At 41.6% G+C, this 15,015-nt stretch overlaps 1 protein-coding gene across 1 annotated transcript; it reads right to left on the bottom strand.

Moving 5' to 3' along the window:
* Nucleotides 1–1,001: 1,001 nt before the first annotated feature.
* Nucleotides 1,002–12,480, bottom strand: LOC131231248 (expansin-B3-like). Its single transcript, XM_058227380.1, has 4 exons — nucleotides 12,065–12,480; nucleotides 8,036–8,342; nucleotides 5,124–5,253; nucleotides 1,002–1,818 (listed from the first exon to the last, which is right to left on the bottom strand). The coding sequence occupies exons 1-4, from the start codon at nucleotides 12,447–12,449 to the stop codon at nucleotides 1,624–1,626; spliced, it is 1,017 nt and encodes a 338-aa protein (XP_058083363.1). The 5' UTR covers nucleotides 12,450–12,480; the 3' UTR covers nucleotides 1,002–1,623.
* Between the last annotated feature and the right edge of the window lie 2,535 nt (nucleotides 12,481–15,015).

Below are 15,015 nucleotides of genomic sequence, written 5' to 3'. Positions count from 1 at the left end.
GAATGTGGACCATTCCTCTTCTTAACCATCCGTTGCAGGCCACATGGAGAAGGGTTAGGATTCAACCCTAGAGTATATTTTCTCAGAGAGTTTCATCTATGATGAGGCCCATCTGACCAATGGTCTGGATAACTGAATCATGGATCCCTTCTATACAAAACCGAAAATCCAAGTACACTAAATAATACTAGGGTCGAGGTTAAAATCATCACAAAATGGTTGGTGTCGGCAGTTATGTCCTTGTGGGGCCCACCCACATTTAGATATTTGTGCACTAGCAACAGCCAACAATGGCATGTTAGGCTTGTGGCCCACCAAACAGAAATCAATGACTATCGTAAGTATCAATCCAGCATTCACATTGCAAAGCATAGCCACGTGAATAGCGTCCTGATGCATCATAATTTATAAATGGGGGCCATGGTTCCACCATCCAGACCGTTGATCTTATGTTCCGTACTGTGGATGGGGTTTTACTCAAAAGTCTCCAAATATTTGATGGCTGGGATCTTCCAATCTAGAAGCATTTATGGTCATCATCCACATCTCCTGTGGATCACATAAGATCAACATCCGGATCAATGACGAACCGTGGGCCCCATTTGTATAAAATCAGGATGGTCATCTAACCTGGTAGGCCACTTGTGTGAGATCCAGGCCGTTCATGAGGTGGACCCACCATGTAGATTCTCTAATCGTGCATTGAACGTGGACCTATATCAACTTATTCTGTACATTTGTGGATCACCTAATCAGTGCTTGATTTTTGGACCAATCAATTACACAGTAGGACGTGCTGAATGAGCGGCTCAGATCTCGTCCACGTGTCAAAATTGGCACCTAGAAGAGGTGGGCCAGAGAACATCTTGTATCAGAAATTCGTAAGGGGCAGTTTCGTCATTTCTCCAGGAATTAACATCAACTCATTTCACCTATGGAATGAGAAATGAAAAATTACCCAAAAACCCCTCAAAGTGGGGCCTACAATAAGACATATCATCTAAAGCAAATCTCCACTCGACAATCCCATTCATTAAAATAGTGGGTCCCACAAACTTACACACTAGAACGCTCTCTCTCCTTAGGAGAGGGCTACAACATTTACATATAAAGGGAAGACAGATGGAATGCTCGGCCGGAGGATATGATATCATACTCAGGTTTCAATTATTATACAAGTGGAGCCCATGTCTTAGTAATCCAGACCGTTGGTAAATGATCCTTGCCGCAAAACTCACATCTATAGGAAAATCCCAGCCTTTCAATAGAGACGGCCCAAAATCCGTGGCTAGAATCTTCCAATCTAGAATATCTTTTGAGCATTGACCATCCACGATAGGCCCAAACAGACTAACGATCCGGATCGTTAAACCGTGGACCCCACTTGTAAAAAAAGAGAACACGAGTACAGTTTGCATAATATCCTAAGGTGGAGAATTCTACCTACAGCTACCTCACATCAGAGCTAACATAAAGAACATTGGATGCTGCCTTTGCAGTCCAACGGTTACTTTTTTTAAAAAAAAAACACAGACAACGGCTACTTTTTTCTCATTTCTTTTTATGGGCCATGGGCTGATAGACCACTAAAGACCCAAAAAGGGAAGAGAAGGTATTATTGTATTAGAAGAAGTTGAGACGTGAGGTGTAGGTGGCCTTTGGAGACCAGTTCCTTGGGATAACATCTCTGGCAGAAAGAGTCCTTTGTGTGGACAATGTGGTTAGTTTCACTGAAAAGGGTCCATGTAGTGGCCCACCAATAATACACCAGCTTGCACCCCATAGATGCTTCATATCTAGCCATACAGTGGATCCTGCCTGCCAATAAGAAAATTGGGAAAATAAAAAATCATTAAAAAAATTTTAAAATAAATTATTATTTTTTAAGCTACTATTTACATTTACACCCCTCTAATTGATATACACACCCATCTTTTCTACTTTTGGTTGTATGATAGTACAAAACCTACATTATTATATCATTGTTGTGCATGTGTGCTACTTGATGAGTGGATCTAGTGAGTTTTGCACTAGGTGGTCCTGATGGTGGGGCCCACATATCTGGATTGGATCTCAATCGAATATGGTCGTTGTCATTTAAGTCTTATCCCAACTAAACGGGCAGATACACTTCTATTCTTTGAAAAGTTATATCTTCAGTTAAATCAGATCAGAATCTGCCTATTTTTTAGCTGAAGATTGTGGCCCACCTGATGAAAGCTCGGATCTCTGGCATTTATATTATAGTGTTATGTGCACACGTGTGGCATAGAAAACCTATATTGTTATACAACCTGTTATTTATGTACTGTATCCAATCTGTTCATCCATTTTATTAGATAATTTTAGGGCTTGAACGTAAAAATGAAGCATATCTAAAGCTCAAGTGGACCACACCACAGGAAACAGTGTGAATTGAACATCTACTTTGAAAATTTCTTTAGGGCCACAGAAGTTTTGGATTGAGCTGATATATGTGTTTCCTATGTTATGAACACAGGTTGGATAACAAATAAACATCATTGTGGGCCCTAGGAAGGTTTCAACAGTGGAAATCATTATTCCCACTCTTTCATGTGGTGTGGTCCACTTAAGCTTTGGATATACTTCAAAATTGGGCTCAACCCCTAAAATGAGCTGGAAAAGAAGATGGGCGGCGTGGATAAACCATATACGTTCAAGGTAGGCCCAACAAAGTTTATTCAGTAAGATAAAGCGTGTATTGAGTAACAAAGTACACCATCCGATTTCGTATTTAACAATGGATGGGTGCATATGTGAAATCTCAAACAGTACAGTATCATGAATTATTAAAAACGTACATATGTGGTAGATATAAACGTACATAGCATCTATACATCACAATCTTAAAATTATTAAAAATAAAAAGGCATGTTTGGTACATCAAAAATTATAAATGCACTTTCACACCTTTATTTATTTATTATTATTATTATTTTTGGGTGGGTTTTGGTTGCACCAAATAACCAAAAATTTCATGATATTTGGTGCAACCAACACCCACCAAAAAAAAAAGGTGCAACTACAACTTGTGTGGAACTGTGTACAGATGTTTTCTATGTAAATGGTAAATACAAACACATATAGTATCTATGCATCACAATCCTCAATTTATTAAAGGGTGCGTTTGGTTATGCCAAATATTATAAAACTCCTTGATTAACTAAATTAAATTGATTAATCATAAAATTTCATGATATTTGGTGCAACTAAACTTGCCCAAAAATTAACTTTAAGAAAAATAAAATTTATCCCCAGAGTGTGGAAGGGCATTTACAACTCATGTGGGAAATACATAGGGGTGTACACAATTGAGCTAGCTCGGTTACCTCAACGCGACTTGACTCAAAAAAGCTCAGTTTGAATGGTTCGTAGCTGCGTTCGAGCCAAGTCGATCTGATTTTTTGAGCTCGAAAATGAGTTCGAGCTGAGTTCGAGCTGGCCCCCGCTCAACTCAACTCGGATCAAATCTAGCTCGAATCAAAATCGGATTGAACCAGTTTGGCGACTCGATTACTTTGATATTGATGTTGCTTACCAAGTGTTTGATGAAATGACTCAATGAAGTGTGGCTGGTGGCATAGCTGGTATGTACATGAAATAAATACCCTTTTTTTCTTGGTTTTTATGTTGCTTAGAAGGTGTTTGATAAAATATCTTAAAAATCATAGCTGTTATTTCCCATACAGTGGGATTTTGAAGGTCAGTCCAGGTGTTTGTGGAAATGTTGCACAGGCGAACTTAGCTCAGTCTTGGCTCAAACTCGGCTCGAACTGCTGACTGAACCGAGCTGAGCTGGCCAGTCAAGCTCGAGGACCGAGCCAAGCCGAGTTCGAGATGAGGTCAGCTAGTGGCCGAGTTGAGGCCAGCTCGACTCGGTTCGACTCGATGTACACCCCTAGAAAACATAATCCATCTGACAAAAGCAAAAAGTAATGCCAGAAAAATAATAGATAGTGTTGTAAGCACATAAGTCATGCCATGTAAGGTGGAAACTTAATAGATATAAGTGTTGTGAGTGGACCACCATATCATGCAAAGATCCCCAAAAAAGAAATTTTAATTAAATAAGACAAGGAAACAAAACATAAAGTGCGTTTGGATGAAATTCATTTTAAGGGCATGCGCATGATGCCATGGTCCCCTATAGTTTTTAAGTGTTTTAGATGTATTGCCTCATGGAGTGTCGGGGACCATGTCTTGATATGTCGCTGCATGATTGTAATGGGACCATATACACAATGCAAGTGGTTGGTGACTGTGTTAGAACTCTGAGATAAGTGAAAATATGCAAAGAGCCCGTTTGGCAGGACCCAATGTCCTCCAAATTGTATCTTGTCCATAGGAACTGAAAGGCGTTTTTCGCCGTTGGATCACAAGCATCGAGAAATGGGTCCACTAAAATCAGAATTTTTTATGGGAGTGTAGAGTTTTAGATTAGTGAAATGTGAATTTTGGCAATGACTGTAAATAGCAATAGATTAAAATTTTATTTAAGGGTGTTTTTGGTTGCACCAAATATTATGATTACTCAGTCTAACTTAGTCAAAAGTATAATGAAATTTCATGATATTTGATACAACCAAACACACCCCAAATTAAAAAGTCAAATTGTCTTTGAATAAATGTCAGAAAGGGACACTATCATTTTCACGCAATCACTGAATAAAAACATTTTTTTATGGAAGTGAGATGATAAGGCCTTAAATACAGTACAGACACGTGGCTGGTTGAACAGTCAATCGAGACCGTCCATCTAGTTGCCAATACTACCAATGGCAAATGTTTTTAAATATAAGTATATCGTGTGATCACAGCCATTGGATTGGTGGCATTATAATAAAAGAGCCCACTGGATGGACGGCCCCATTATATGTAAAGATCACCTGGATCAAAAAGTAAACAGGTCCATTCATCAAGCGTGCCACCCGTTGGTATACCTGATCTAAACCGTTCATCATATTCAAACAGTGTGGCCTACCTGATGAGTGAACTGTCCTAATTTTCGCCCAGCGTGATCTTCAAGGTGGGGCCCACCTTATGTTCGGTTTGGATGATTAAAAAAAAAAAAAAAAGGGAGGAAAAGGAAAAGTAGAGTATACTGCTTTTATGTGCATGGATCCTATATCTCCATCTCCATCTTCAAACTCCACGAGAATGGACAGCCAGTATTCAGTGGACCCTTCGTTCACACGGAAGGCAACGTTCTTTCCCCGGTATTTGCATGGGGTCCTACACCAGCAATGAAAATTAGATTTGTACTTGTACTCGTATACAAAATCGAGGTTTGCTAATGCTACACGCTTGGGAGATTACACGTGTGAGAGATCTGATCTTTCCATCAGGTGGGCTACACTGGTTAGATCTTCTGGACTAAATTTCAGGTCGTTTCATTACCGAGGTGGGCCACAGTATACAAATCAAGTGGACAGTTAGAAAGAATGTTTTAACTGTCAGTTTAATCTGTACATTATAGCACACCTTAGAAGGGAGAAACTTCCCCATTTTTGAGATAGAAGATCTATTAATTATTTCTAATCAGATGGAAGGTTCTGATCTTAGACACGTGTTCCACAGGTGTTTGTGCGTGTGGTTGGACGGGGCACAACAAGATCAAATAAAATAATAAAGAAGGTTGATGATTGGAATATTATAATATAAAATTTTGATAGGATGTGTGTGCTTTTTGGAAGAATCAAAAGGTACTGTAAACATTGACCACCAATCAATGGACCCGAATGACGGAAAAGTCCCTGTATCTGAGGAGTTTGACCATCATATCCCGATCATCCGTAGATGGGGCCCACCTAGCTGCAATGTATGATGACTCGAACCGTCCATCTGGTGGGCCTTATAGTGGATTGCCCACAATAATGGTGAGTAGATTCGGTCAGGCCGGGGTAACACGATTTCGGTCAGGCCGTGATTGTGGGCCCACATTAATATATTTGTTGTATATCCACACCGTCCATCCGTTTTGAAAGCTCATTTTAGATTAAATCATATCAAAATATCAGGTGGACCACACCATAAAAAACATTGGCGATTGAACGCTCACCATTAAAAACTTCCACCGTAATTTTTATTTTCCATCTAAACTGTTGATAAGGCCACACAGACCTGAACGAAGGAAAAACAAAAATATCAGCTTGGTACAAGAATTTTGTGGCCCGCAAGAAGCTTTTAATGGTCAATCACCACTGTTTCCTGTGGCGTGGTCCACGTGACTTCATTTTCCGGCCCATTCTCTAAAATGAGCCGCCAAAACCGATGGACGGCTTGGATATACAACAAAATAAATCAAGATAGTTCCCATGGTTCAGTCAGGCCTACCTCGCCCAAGACTGTGCGGCTCTTACTGTGGGGCCCACCTTGATGTGTGTATTCTGCATCCATCCCGTCCATCCGTTTTTTCCGATAATTTCAGGCCACTATTCAAAAAATACAGTAGATCCAACTATCAGATGCACCATACCATAAGAAGCAGTGGTGATTGACCATTAATGGGTACGATATTTTTGGACTAAGCTGATATTTGTTTTTTCCCTTCATCCAGGCTTATAGGACCTTATCAACGGATTGGATTACAAATAAACGCTACGGAAACATTAAGGTGTGGCCCAATAAGCTTTGAATGGTAGGATGTTCAACCACCACTGTTTCCTAGAGAATGGTCCACCTGAGATTTGTATCTTCTTCATTTTTTAGATCAAGCCTGAAATGATCTGAAAAAACTGATGGACGGTGTTGATACAGAATAAATATATCAAGGTGGGCCCCACAGTAAGGGCCGCACTGTCTTGGGTGAGGCTGGGGTCCCACCTAATGCACTCTCGTGAACGACTGGGATACAAGAGATATTTTCTTCTGACAACCATGTTTCCCCGTTTGACAAAGAGGCTGGTTCCTCATGCAACTTTGTTTTTTTTTTAGAATGAGCTTATTCTATGGCCACGTGGGCCGTGGGCCCACCTAGTGTAGGGATCAGATTCACTATATTATAAGGCGAGTCCCTTCAATCTCAACCGTATACCAAAAATCAAGCCTATCCAATGATCAAGAATAGTTGGGATGAGAACGCCCACCGTTAAAATCTTCCAGATTGTATGTGGGGCCTACTGTGTTTGTATTGATGAAGGAACACAAGAAATCAGGCCATCACAAAACTCGAGTAGGTCATACGAACGTGATTTCAGAGGTTTTGTGCATGATTTCACATGGTGTGGTCCACTTAAACTTTGGATCGGTCTGGTTTTTGGTTTGTAAAGATAATACGGTGGGGCTCACATGATGGACGGAGTGGATGTGATTTCTACATCATGGGAGCCCCAAACACGTAGTTGTAGAATAAACTTATTCTACAAGCTGTGGGGTCTGACAATAAATCTCTTCCGTCTGGCCCACAATCCACCTGGTAGGTCCCGTTCTTACGGCCATGGTAAAAATCTCTTGGTCTGACAATCTCAGCCGTCCATTGTCGCGTCTGATCATGTCAGATTAACCCATCAGTCCATACGTCCCACCAAACTTCATAAATGTAAAAGCGAGGAATTTATAGTAATTTCCACAAGACAGTCAGGTCAACACAAAAAACATCGGAATTGGTCAAAGAATCGACTAATTTCCAGAAATGCCCCCAACAAGAGAAACACCGGATAAAGTAGAAATGCTTGTGTACAACCAGTTGGACCCAAGTCACTGTTCAACGAGCAAATAATTTCTAAATTCTAGTACGTGTACAAATCCAAACCGTTCATAATGCTGGACCCACCATAAGATTCACCTGATGAAATTTGATCCAAATCCACCCAAAAGGCTTCCACAACCGAAAAACAACGAATAACCGCTGATGCAATCCTAAGTGGATTTCAACATCAGATAATCCTCTTCGTGGGCCTAACATTTTGGACGGCTTAGATCTCATAAAAACATGGACATGGAAGGCATGTACAAGTCATTTATAGGAAAACGAAGGTCATATTTGTAATTTCAGAAATAGTTATTTCTTATTTACCGTCTATAGATGACCGAGATCTCGCCTCGGTTTCTGAGCGGTCCACCTTCACCGACAATCGCCATCCGTCCAAAAGCGGCCCCACTTAGATCGAAATGCGTACGACCGGACGCGCAGTAGCCACCTGGACATTCATCAGTAACGATAATGGTAACGGCTCTCCTGCTGCAGATGCTCCTGTCCAAGCACCTGACCTTGTAGCAGGCCCCACAACCTTCTCCGTCCTTGAATAGAACCGGGCTAACGGCCCCCACCCTCGCTTTAAACGGTCGTACGTCCACCAGCGATCCGTACCCACATGCCCCACCTACATACATACACATAAACATACATCAAACAACATACATGCATGGATGCTACAACGGCTACAAAAAGCTGAGGCACCACCCACCTCCAATACACATGCATGCACAGAAATACCTTCCCTCAGCAGCAATGGAAACGGATTGGCTACTCCCCCTGCCACCAGCCTGGTGGTCGGGGCTCAGTGGGACCCACCATGATGTATATGTTTCATCCATTCCGTCCATCTATCTTTCTAGACCATTTTAGGGTATGTGACCAAAAATGAGTTACATCTCAATTTCAAGTGGACCACATTATGGGAAACAGTGTTGAATGAACGTCGACCATTAAAAACTTTTTGGAGCACATAAAAGTTTTGGATTGATCTTTGTTTTTTCCCTTCATCTAAGTTTGTATGACCTAATCAACAGATTGTGTGTCAAACAAACAGTACAGTGGGCCTTAGGAGGATTTTAATGGTGGATATCCAATCACTATTGTTTTCCTGTGGTGTGGTCCACCTGAGATTTATATCCCTCTCATTTTTGGGATCAAGCCCTAAAATGATCTGTAAAAATGGATGAACGGCATGGATGAAACACATACATCATGGTGGGCACACAGAGCACCGACCATCAGCCACCAGGCTTGCGGCAGGGGGAGTATCCAATCCGTTTCCAAAAGGTTGGGGCCCGCTATGCATGAGTGTATGCCGTCACACATCATACATCAAAGCTACAACGGCTAGAAAAAAGTTGGGGGCCACCCTACTTCAGTGCACATGCAAGCACATGGAATAGCTACCCCACCCAACTACGGTACACCATGCATTCAAGTGTTATGCATGCATAGAAAGCTACAACGGCTAAAAAGTGGGGCATGATCTGACATCCTGCCACGTGTGTGTATGATGCAAACAAGATAGACACCGTGTACATACATGCAAATCCAATCCATACATGCATGAGTAGATGAATTCGTACGCGTGCATGCACGCGTACACAGCAGTAACGGCTAAAAAGGCTGGTAAATAAAAATAGGAGGGGAGATTTGCGAAGCCCACACGCGTGTACAAGTTAGCTATTGCACACTCATTACATGTGCCAGCGCGGCACACAGGTGGAATATCGCCTAATGTAGATTTCCCATCCCGAGAATCAGGTGGGCCCACCAGTCAGGTGAATAAAAATCGAACGAATTTTTCTAATCCGTCCACTTATTTCTAATATCATGGGACTCTTATTGAGTGAACCAGATTTTATCTTTAGGCCGTAACATATCTATCCGATAAGGTTCACATGATGGACGGCTTAGATATTAGACCCGTGTGCAATGCTGGCATATTTGGTGGCGTGTTTATTAGCTGACATGTACACGCGTGTGAGGTCGGCAGAGCCCATGGGAAGATTATACATCAAACAGACATGCAAGTCCAACCCACCAATCTGAGTTGCAATACATGGAAGTTTTCCACGGCGGACGCGGATTTCCTGCGAAAGCCTTTCGCAGGAAGTTCCTGCGCAAGGATGCTGGTTGGGGCCACCACCATTGTATTTGGGAAATATACTCCATCCGTTTTTCGAGATCATTTAAGGACTTGGTATCAAAAATTAGGTGTATATAGAACTAAAGTGGGACACACGAGAGGAAACAGTGATCATTCAGTGAGCACCGTTGAAGCATTCTTATGTCCAAAAAATTATTGTATCAGTCTATATTTTTGGATTTTTCACTTCATCCCATTGACAATGACCTTATAAAGGGTTTAGATAACATATAAACATCAAGGTGGAGACTGAGAAGATTTCAACTGTAGAAATTTCTTTCCCTAATTTTCCCTCTCGTGTGACCCACTTGAGTTTTTTTCTGCCTCATTTTTTGTCACACCCCCTAAAATAAGATCTCAAAACGGATGGACGGAATGGATTTCTCACATACATTGTAGTGGGCCCCACCTAGATACTTGCGCAGGAACTTCCTGCGAAAGGCTTTCGCAGGAAATCCGCGTCCTAATTTGGCCGCTGACACTGTCAGTAGCGACTAACTACTGGACGGTGCTCCGTCGGCCCCACCATGATTTATGCGTTTCGTGTTTTATCGACACCGTCCATCCATTTTTCCAGGATATTTAAATGCTTCATTGCAAAAATGAAGTTGATCAAAATCTCAGATGGAACACGCCACAGGAAACGGTGGTGATTGAACGCTCACCGTTAAAAAGTTCTTGGGGGCCGCAAAAGTTTTGGATCAAGCTGATATTTGTGTTTTCCATTCATCCTGGCGTGTATGACCTAATCATCAGGTTGGATGGTAAATCAACTTTACAGTGGGCCCTAGAAAGCTTTCAATAGTAAGCATTCAATTACCGCTGTTTTCTGTGGCGTGGTCCACCTGACATCTGAATCTACTTCATTTCTAAGTATATGCACTAAAATAATGATCCAAAATGGATGGACGGCATGGATAAAGCACATACATCATTGGATGGCAAATAAACATTACAGTGGACCCTAAGAAGTTTTCCATGGCTAGCGTTCAATTACCACTGTTTTCTGTGACCTGGTCCACCTGAGATCTGAATTTGCCTCATTTTTAAGTTAATACCCTAAAATAATGATCCAAAATGGATGGACGGCATGGATAAAATACATACATCATTGTGGGGCCCACGGATAACCGTCCTCGAGTGTCAGTAGGCAATCCGCGTCCCAGATACATACATCCCTCAACATACATGCATTCAGCTAGAACTACATAAAAACTGAAAAAAATGCTCGGCACCGACCAAGAACACATGCATACATGTCTAACCATATATACATGCATACATACAAAACACACATGTATGTCCATTTACAAAAGTTAAAACGGCCCAAACCGCCGGACAATAAGTCAAAATTAATGAATGGCCACCAACCAGTCAGTCATCCACGCATAAGAAAATACTTGACATGTATGTATGCGTACATGCATACATACATGCATTCAATCATAAAATGGCCATCCTTAGCCGCATAAGGGTGAAACCGCTGGTAGTAAGAGAAAAACAAAGGAAAGAGAGGGGTTATATGATACTCTGGCTGCGTACGACACTTGATACGCAGGCACTAGAAAATTGTACTCGTGGCATATATTAACTCAAATAAAACCTACTAGATTTTGCAACCCTCTGTCAGCAAGTGATAATCCAAAGACAAGGTTGGTTGAACAATCATGGAAACTTGTTTGTTGGAAATAGGACCGTTGGATTTATTTATTTTTCATTTCTAACCGTAAAGTAAATGTCTATCAATCCAATTGTCAGATTATCAAATAAACTTAATTTTTGGTCTGTGTTACATCTACACTAGGTTTCATAATTTGGACAGCTTAATTTAACTACTTTTATGCCACGAGTGCAATTTCTAAGTGTCTGTGTATCATCCTTCCCCTCTTCCAGAGTAACAAAGTTTTTTTTCACAGAGAAGAGATGGCAAAAATCCACGCACACATGCCATTCTAACCACATACATAAAAATACATGCATGACCATAAAAGAACCATACACATGCATGCATGCAAGCATTCAATTCCCCTACAAACCTTGCTACTGAGTCATCCACCTGCAATGCATTGTACCATCCAACCGTTTCGACATATAAGCATGTGCATACATACATAGAGTGACAGAGTATACTCTCAGCTGGAATGCATGCCTACATACATACGCAGACAGGGAATGCAGGAAGTGGGGCCGGGGCCTACCGTCACTGCCATCTCCGTCGGGGCTGCCGTACCACGTGGCGGTGGCTGGAAGCCAATGTGGGTCAGACAGGGCGGAGATGAAGATGGCGGAGCTGAAGATGAAGAGGAGGAGAGCGGAGCTGGGGTGGTGGTCCGGCATGATGTGGGTCAGATGGGTGGAGTGGAATCTCCACCGTTGGATTTTCGAGATTTGCAAGAAAGAGGGGCTGATGTTGCTGCCGACAGTGCTTGCCTCTCTCTCTCTCTCTCTCGCTGGAAACTCGAAGAGTTCTCTGTTCTTTCTTTTCTCCGGCCTCTTTTTTCTGAGGGGGAGCATATAAATAAAGGAAGTGGGGCAGCTACCCACGTGCGTACGTGCCACCGTGGCGCATGTGTGTGAGATCATGGCGCTCCGCAAGAGGGACCGAAAAGTCAGGGAAATCGGCTTGTCAGGGGTGGAAAACAAGAGAAATGTATGGTTGAAAATATTGACTATCTGTCAAGATGTAAGTTACAGGTGGGGCCCACCTCATGGCTGAACTATATTTTTATTTTTATTTTTAAAAGGGAAGATGGATGATGGGCCTTCTTGATGGACGGAGTAGATGTCTCACACTTGTTAGTGGAAGCACCTGTGCCAGCGAGTAGGACTCGGATTGGGTGCTGACCCCAACACCACCCAGCTACCTGGTGGATAAGATCCGTGCGCCTCACCATGATGCATGTTTTTATCCACACCGTCCATCTATTTTGCCGCATCATTTTAGACCGTGAGTACAGACATGAGGTAGATCAAAAGCTCAAGTGGACCATACCACAAAAAACGGTAGGCGTTCAATCCCTGATGTTTTCTGTGGTGTGGTACACTTTAGCTTTGAATCTGCCTCATTTTGGGGCTTTGAGCTGACAAAGTGGATGAAGGGCGTGGATAGAACACCTACATCATGGTGGGGCCCAGAGAGCTTTTTCGGAGGGGTAACTACCCAATCCAAGTCCGGCAGATGGATGATGGTTCTTCCTGACGTATGGATCAGATGTCTCACACTTGATAGTGGAAGCACATGTGACAACGAGTAGGATTATAACCATACTCGCGAGAGTAGCCTTTGCATTTGACGTTAGAGGAAGGGAAAGCAAGCCTCTTGGCTCTTCACTAGTTGCTCAGTACCCTGCAATTGAGTAAACTCTCTGGGGCCAAATTTTATTTACGTGTCTTATCTACACCGTCCATCAGTGTTACCATATCATTTTAGATCATAAAACCAAAATTGAAACATATCCAAAGCTCAAGTGGACCACACTATAAAAAACAGTTTGAATTTAAATCCTACCGTTAAAAATTTTTCCTGTCCCACAGAGGTTTTGGATCAAGCTAATATATGAAATTTCCCATCATTCATGTACGAGTGACCTCAAATAAAAATCACTGTAGCCTCTGGAAAGGTTTCAACGGTAGATATCATTATCCCCACTGTCTCCTACGGTGTGGTCTGCTCAAGCTCGAGGCGTCCTCCAATTTTGGCATTCTCCTAAAATGAACTGAAAAAACGGATGAACGGTGAGGATAAGACACATACATCACGGGTGGGCCCCACACAGTTTACAGAGCGTACTGAGTACAATCCTTTTCAGAGTCGAAATTGCCCATGTGCGCACCTGTCCATGTTGGCGTGCGTGTCATTTTCTGTTGGTAATTGCACCTACCTCCCCACCGTTACACCACAATCATACCTAGCTTCCCCTACGTTTTGGATTATTGTGGGTCCTTATCTTCTTTTTCAAAGATGTGTTGAAGATTCCCCATGCAAGGAAACATATCTATTGATACTGCCATTTTTTAGTAATTGAAAGTTTTAACCTGACCTTATAAGTACCTTAGCTGATAATGTGTGGGCCCACCACAGTACGTATATGCAATCCAACCCGTCCAGCACATTCACTCCGTAAATATGGGAAAACCCAATAATCAGGTTGGCTTGATTATCATGTCAGCCAACATGTACGTTTGGTGGTCTGTCACATGAATTTAGAGATTTTTGGATTATAGTCCACTGTTTTCAATCAAGCTAACAAATAATTAGCCTACTTTTAATATTTGGGCATCCAAGTTTATGTTGGAGAGACGATATTGGATGCTGTTTATGCATGGTTGAGGGCTCCACACATGTGCTGGGCTAGCTATCGGTTGTCCTTGGCCCTAGCCTAGCCCTTTAGCCTAAGCCTTGGTCTTTATTAAGCTAAAAGGGACTTGACCCAGGATCTTGGTTCTACCAGGCTGGCTTTGGCTTGGCTTGTAGAAAAAAGGTTGGCAATATAAGAAAATTAGTGATATGATCAAAGGTTTAAAATACACACACATGTAGAGTTGTACAAGAGCTGAGTTGAACCCAGTTTGACCTAAGTTTGGTTTAGTTTGTTTATATATAAGACACCCCCTATTGGAGCTTTGCATGAGCTGAGCTTCGAGCCTGTTCCTACATTTTGAACTTGATTTAGTTTAGATTATATGAGCTTGAGCTTAATTTGATTTGGTCCTACCATCTAAGCCAAGCCGAACTTAACTAAGCCAACTTTGAAGAGGGATCAACTCATTTTTTTCTATATATATATATATATATATATATATATATATAATATAAACTTTTTTAATACAAAGATAACACTACAAAATAACATTAAAGCAAATCGTTTAAGTGATCATGCGTATGCATTATCCACGCCGTCCATCCATTTTTACAAGTCATTTTAGGATATAATCCAAAATTGAGTCATATTCAAAGCTAAAGTGGACCAAACTACAAGAAACAGTGTGCATTCACATATATATGTGTGTGTGTGTGCTGTGTATTATCCATGTCATCATGTATATGAATTATTCACACATTCCATCCATTTTTATGTACCATTTTAAGACATGATCCCAAAATTGAATCGTATCCAAAACTCAAGTGATTCACACCAGCAAGAAAGTG

The sequence above is a fragment of the Magnolia sinica genome, chromosome 17, assembly GCF_029962835.1.
Source record: "Magnolia sinica isolate HGM2019 chromosome 17, MsV1, whole genome shotgun sequence".
Classification (NCBI taxonomy): domain Eukaryota; kingdom Viridiplantae; phylum Streptophyta; class Magnoliopsida; order Magnoliales; family Magnoliaceae; genus Magnolia; species Magnolia sinica.
The sequence above is the reverse complement of the archived record's forward strand: the minus strand, read 5'-3'. Positions and strand labels throughout refer to the sequence as shown.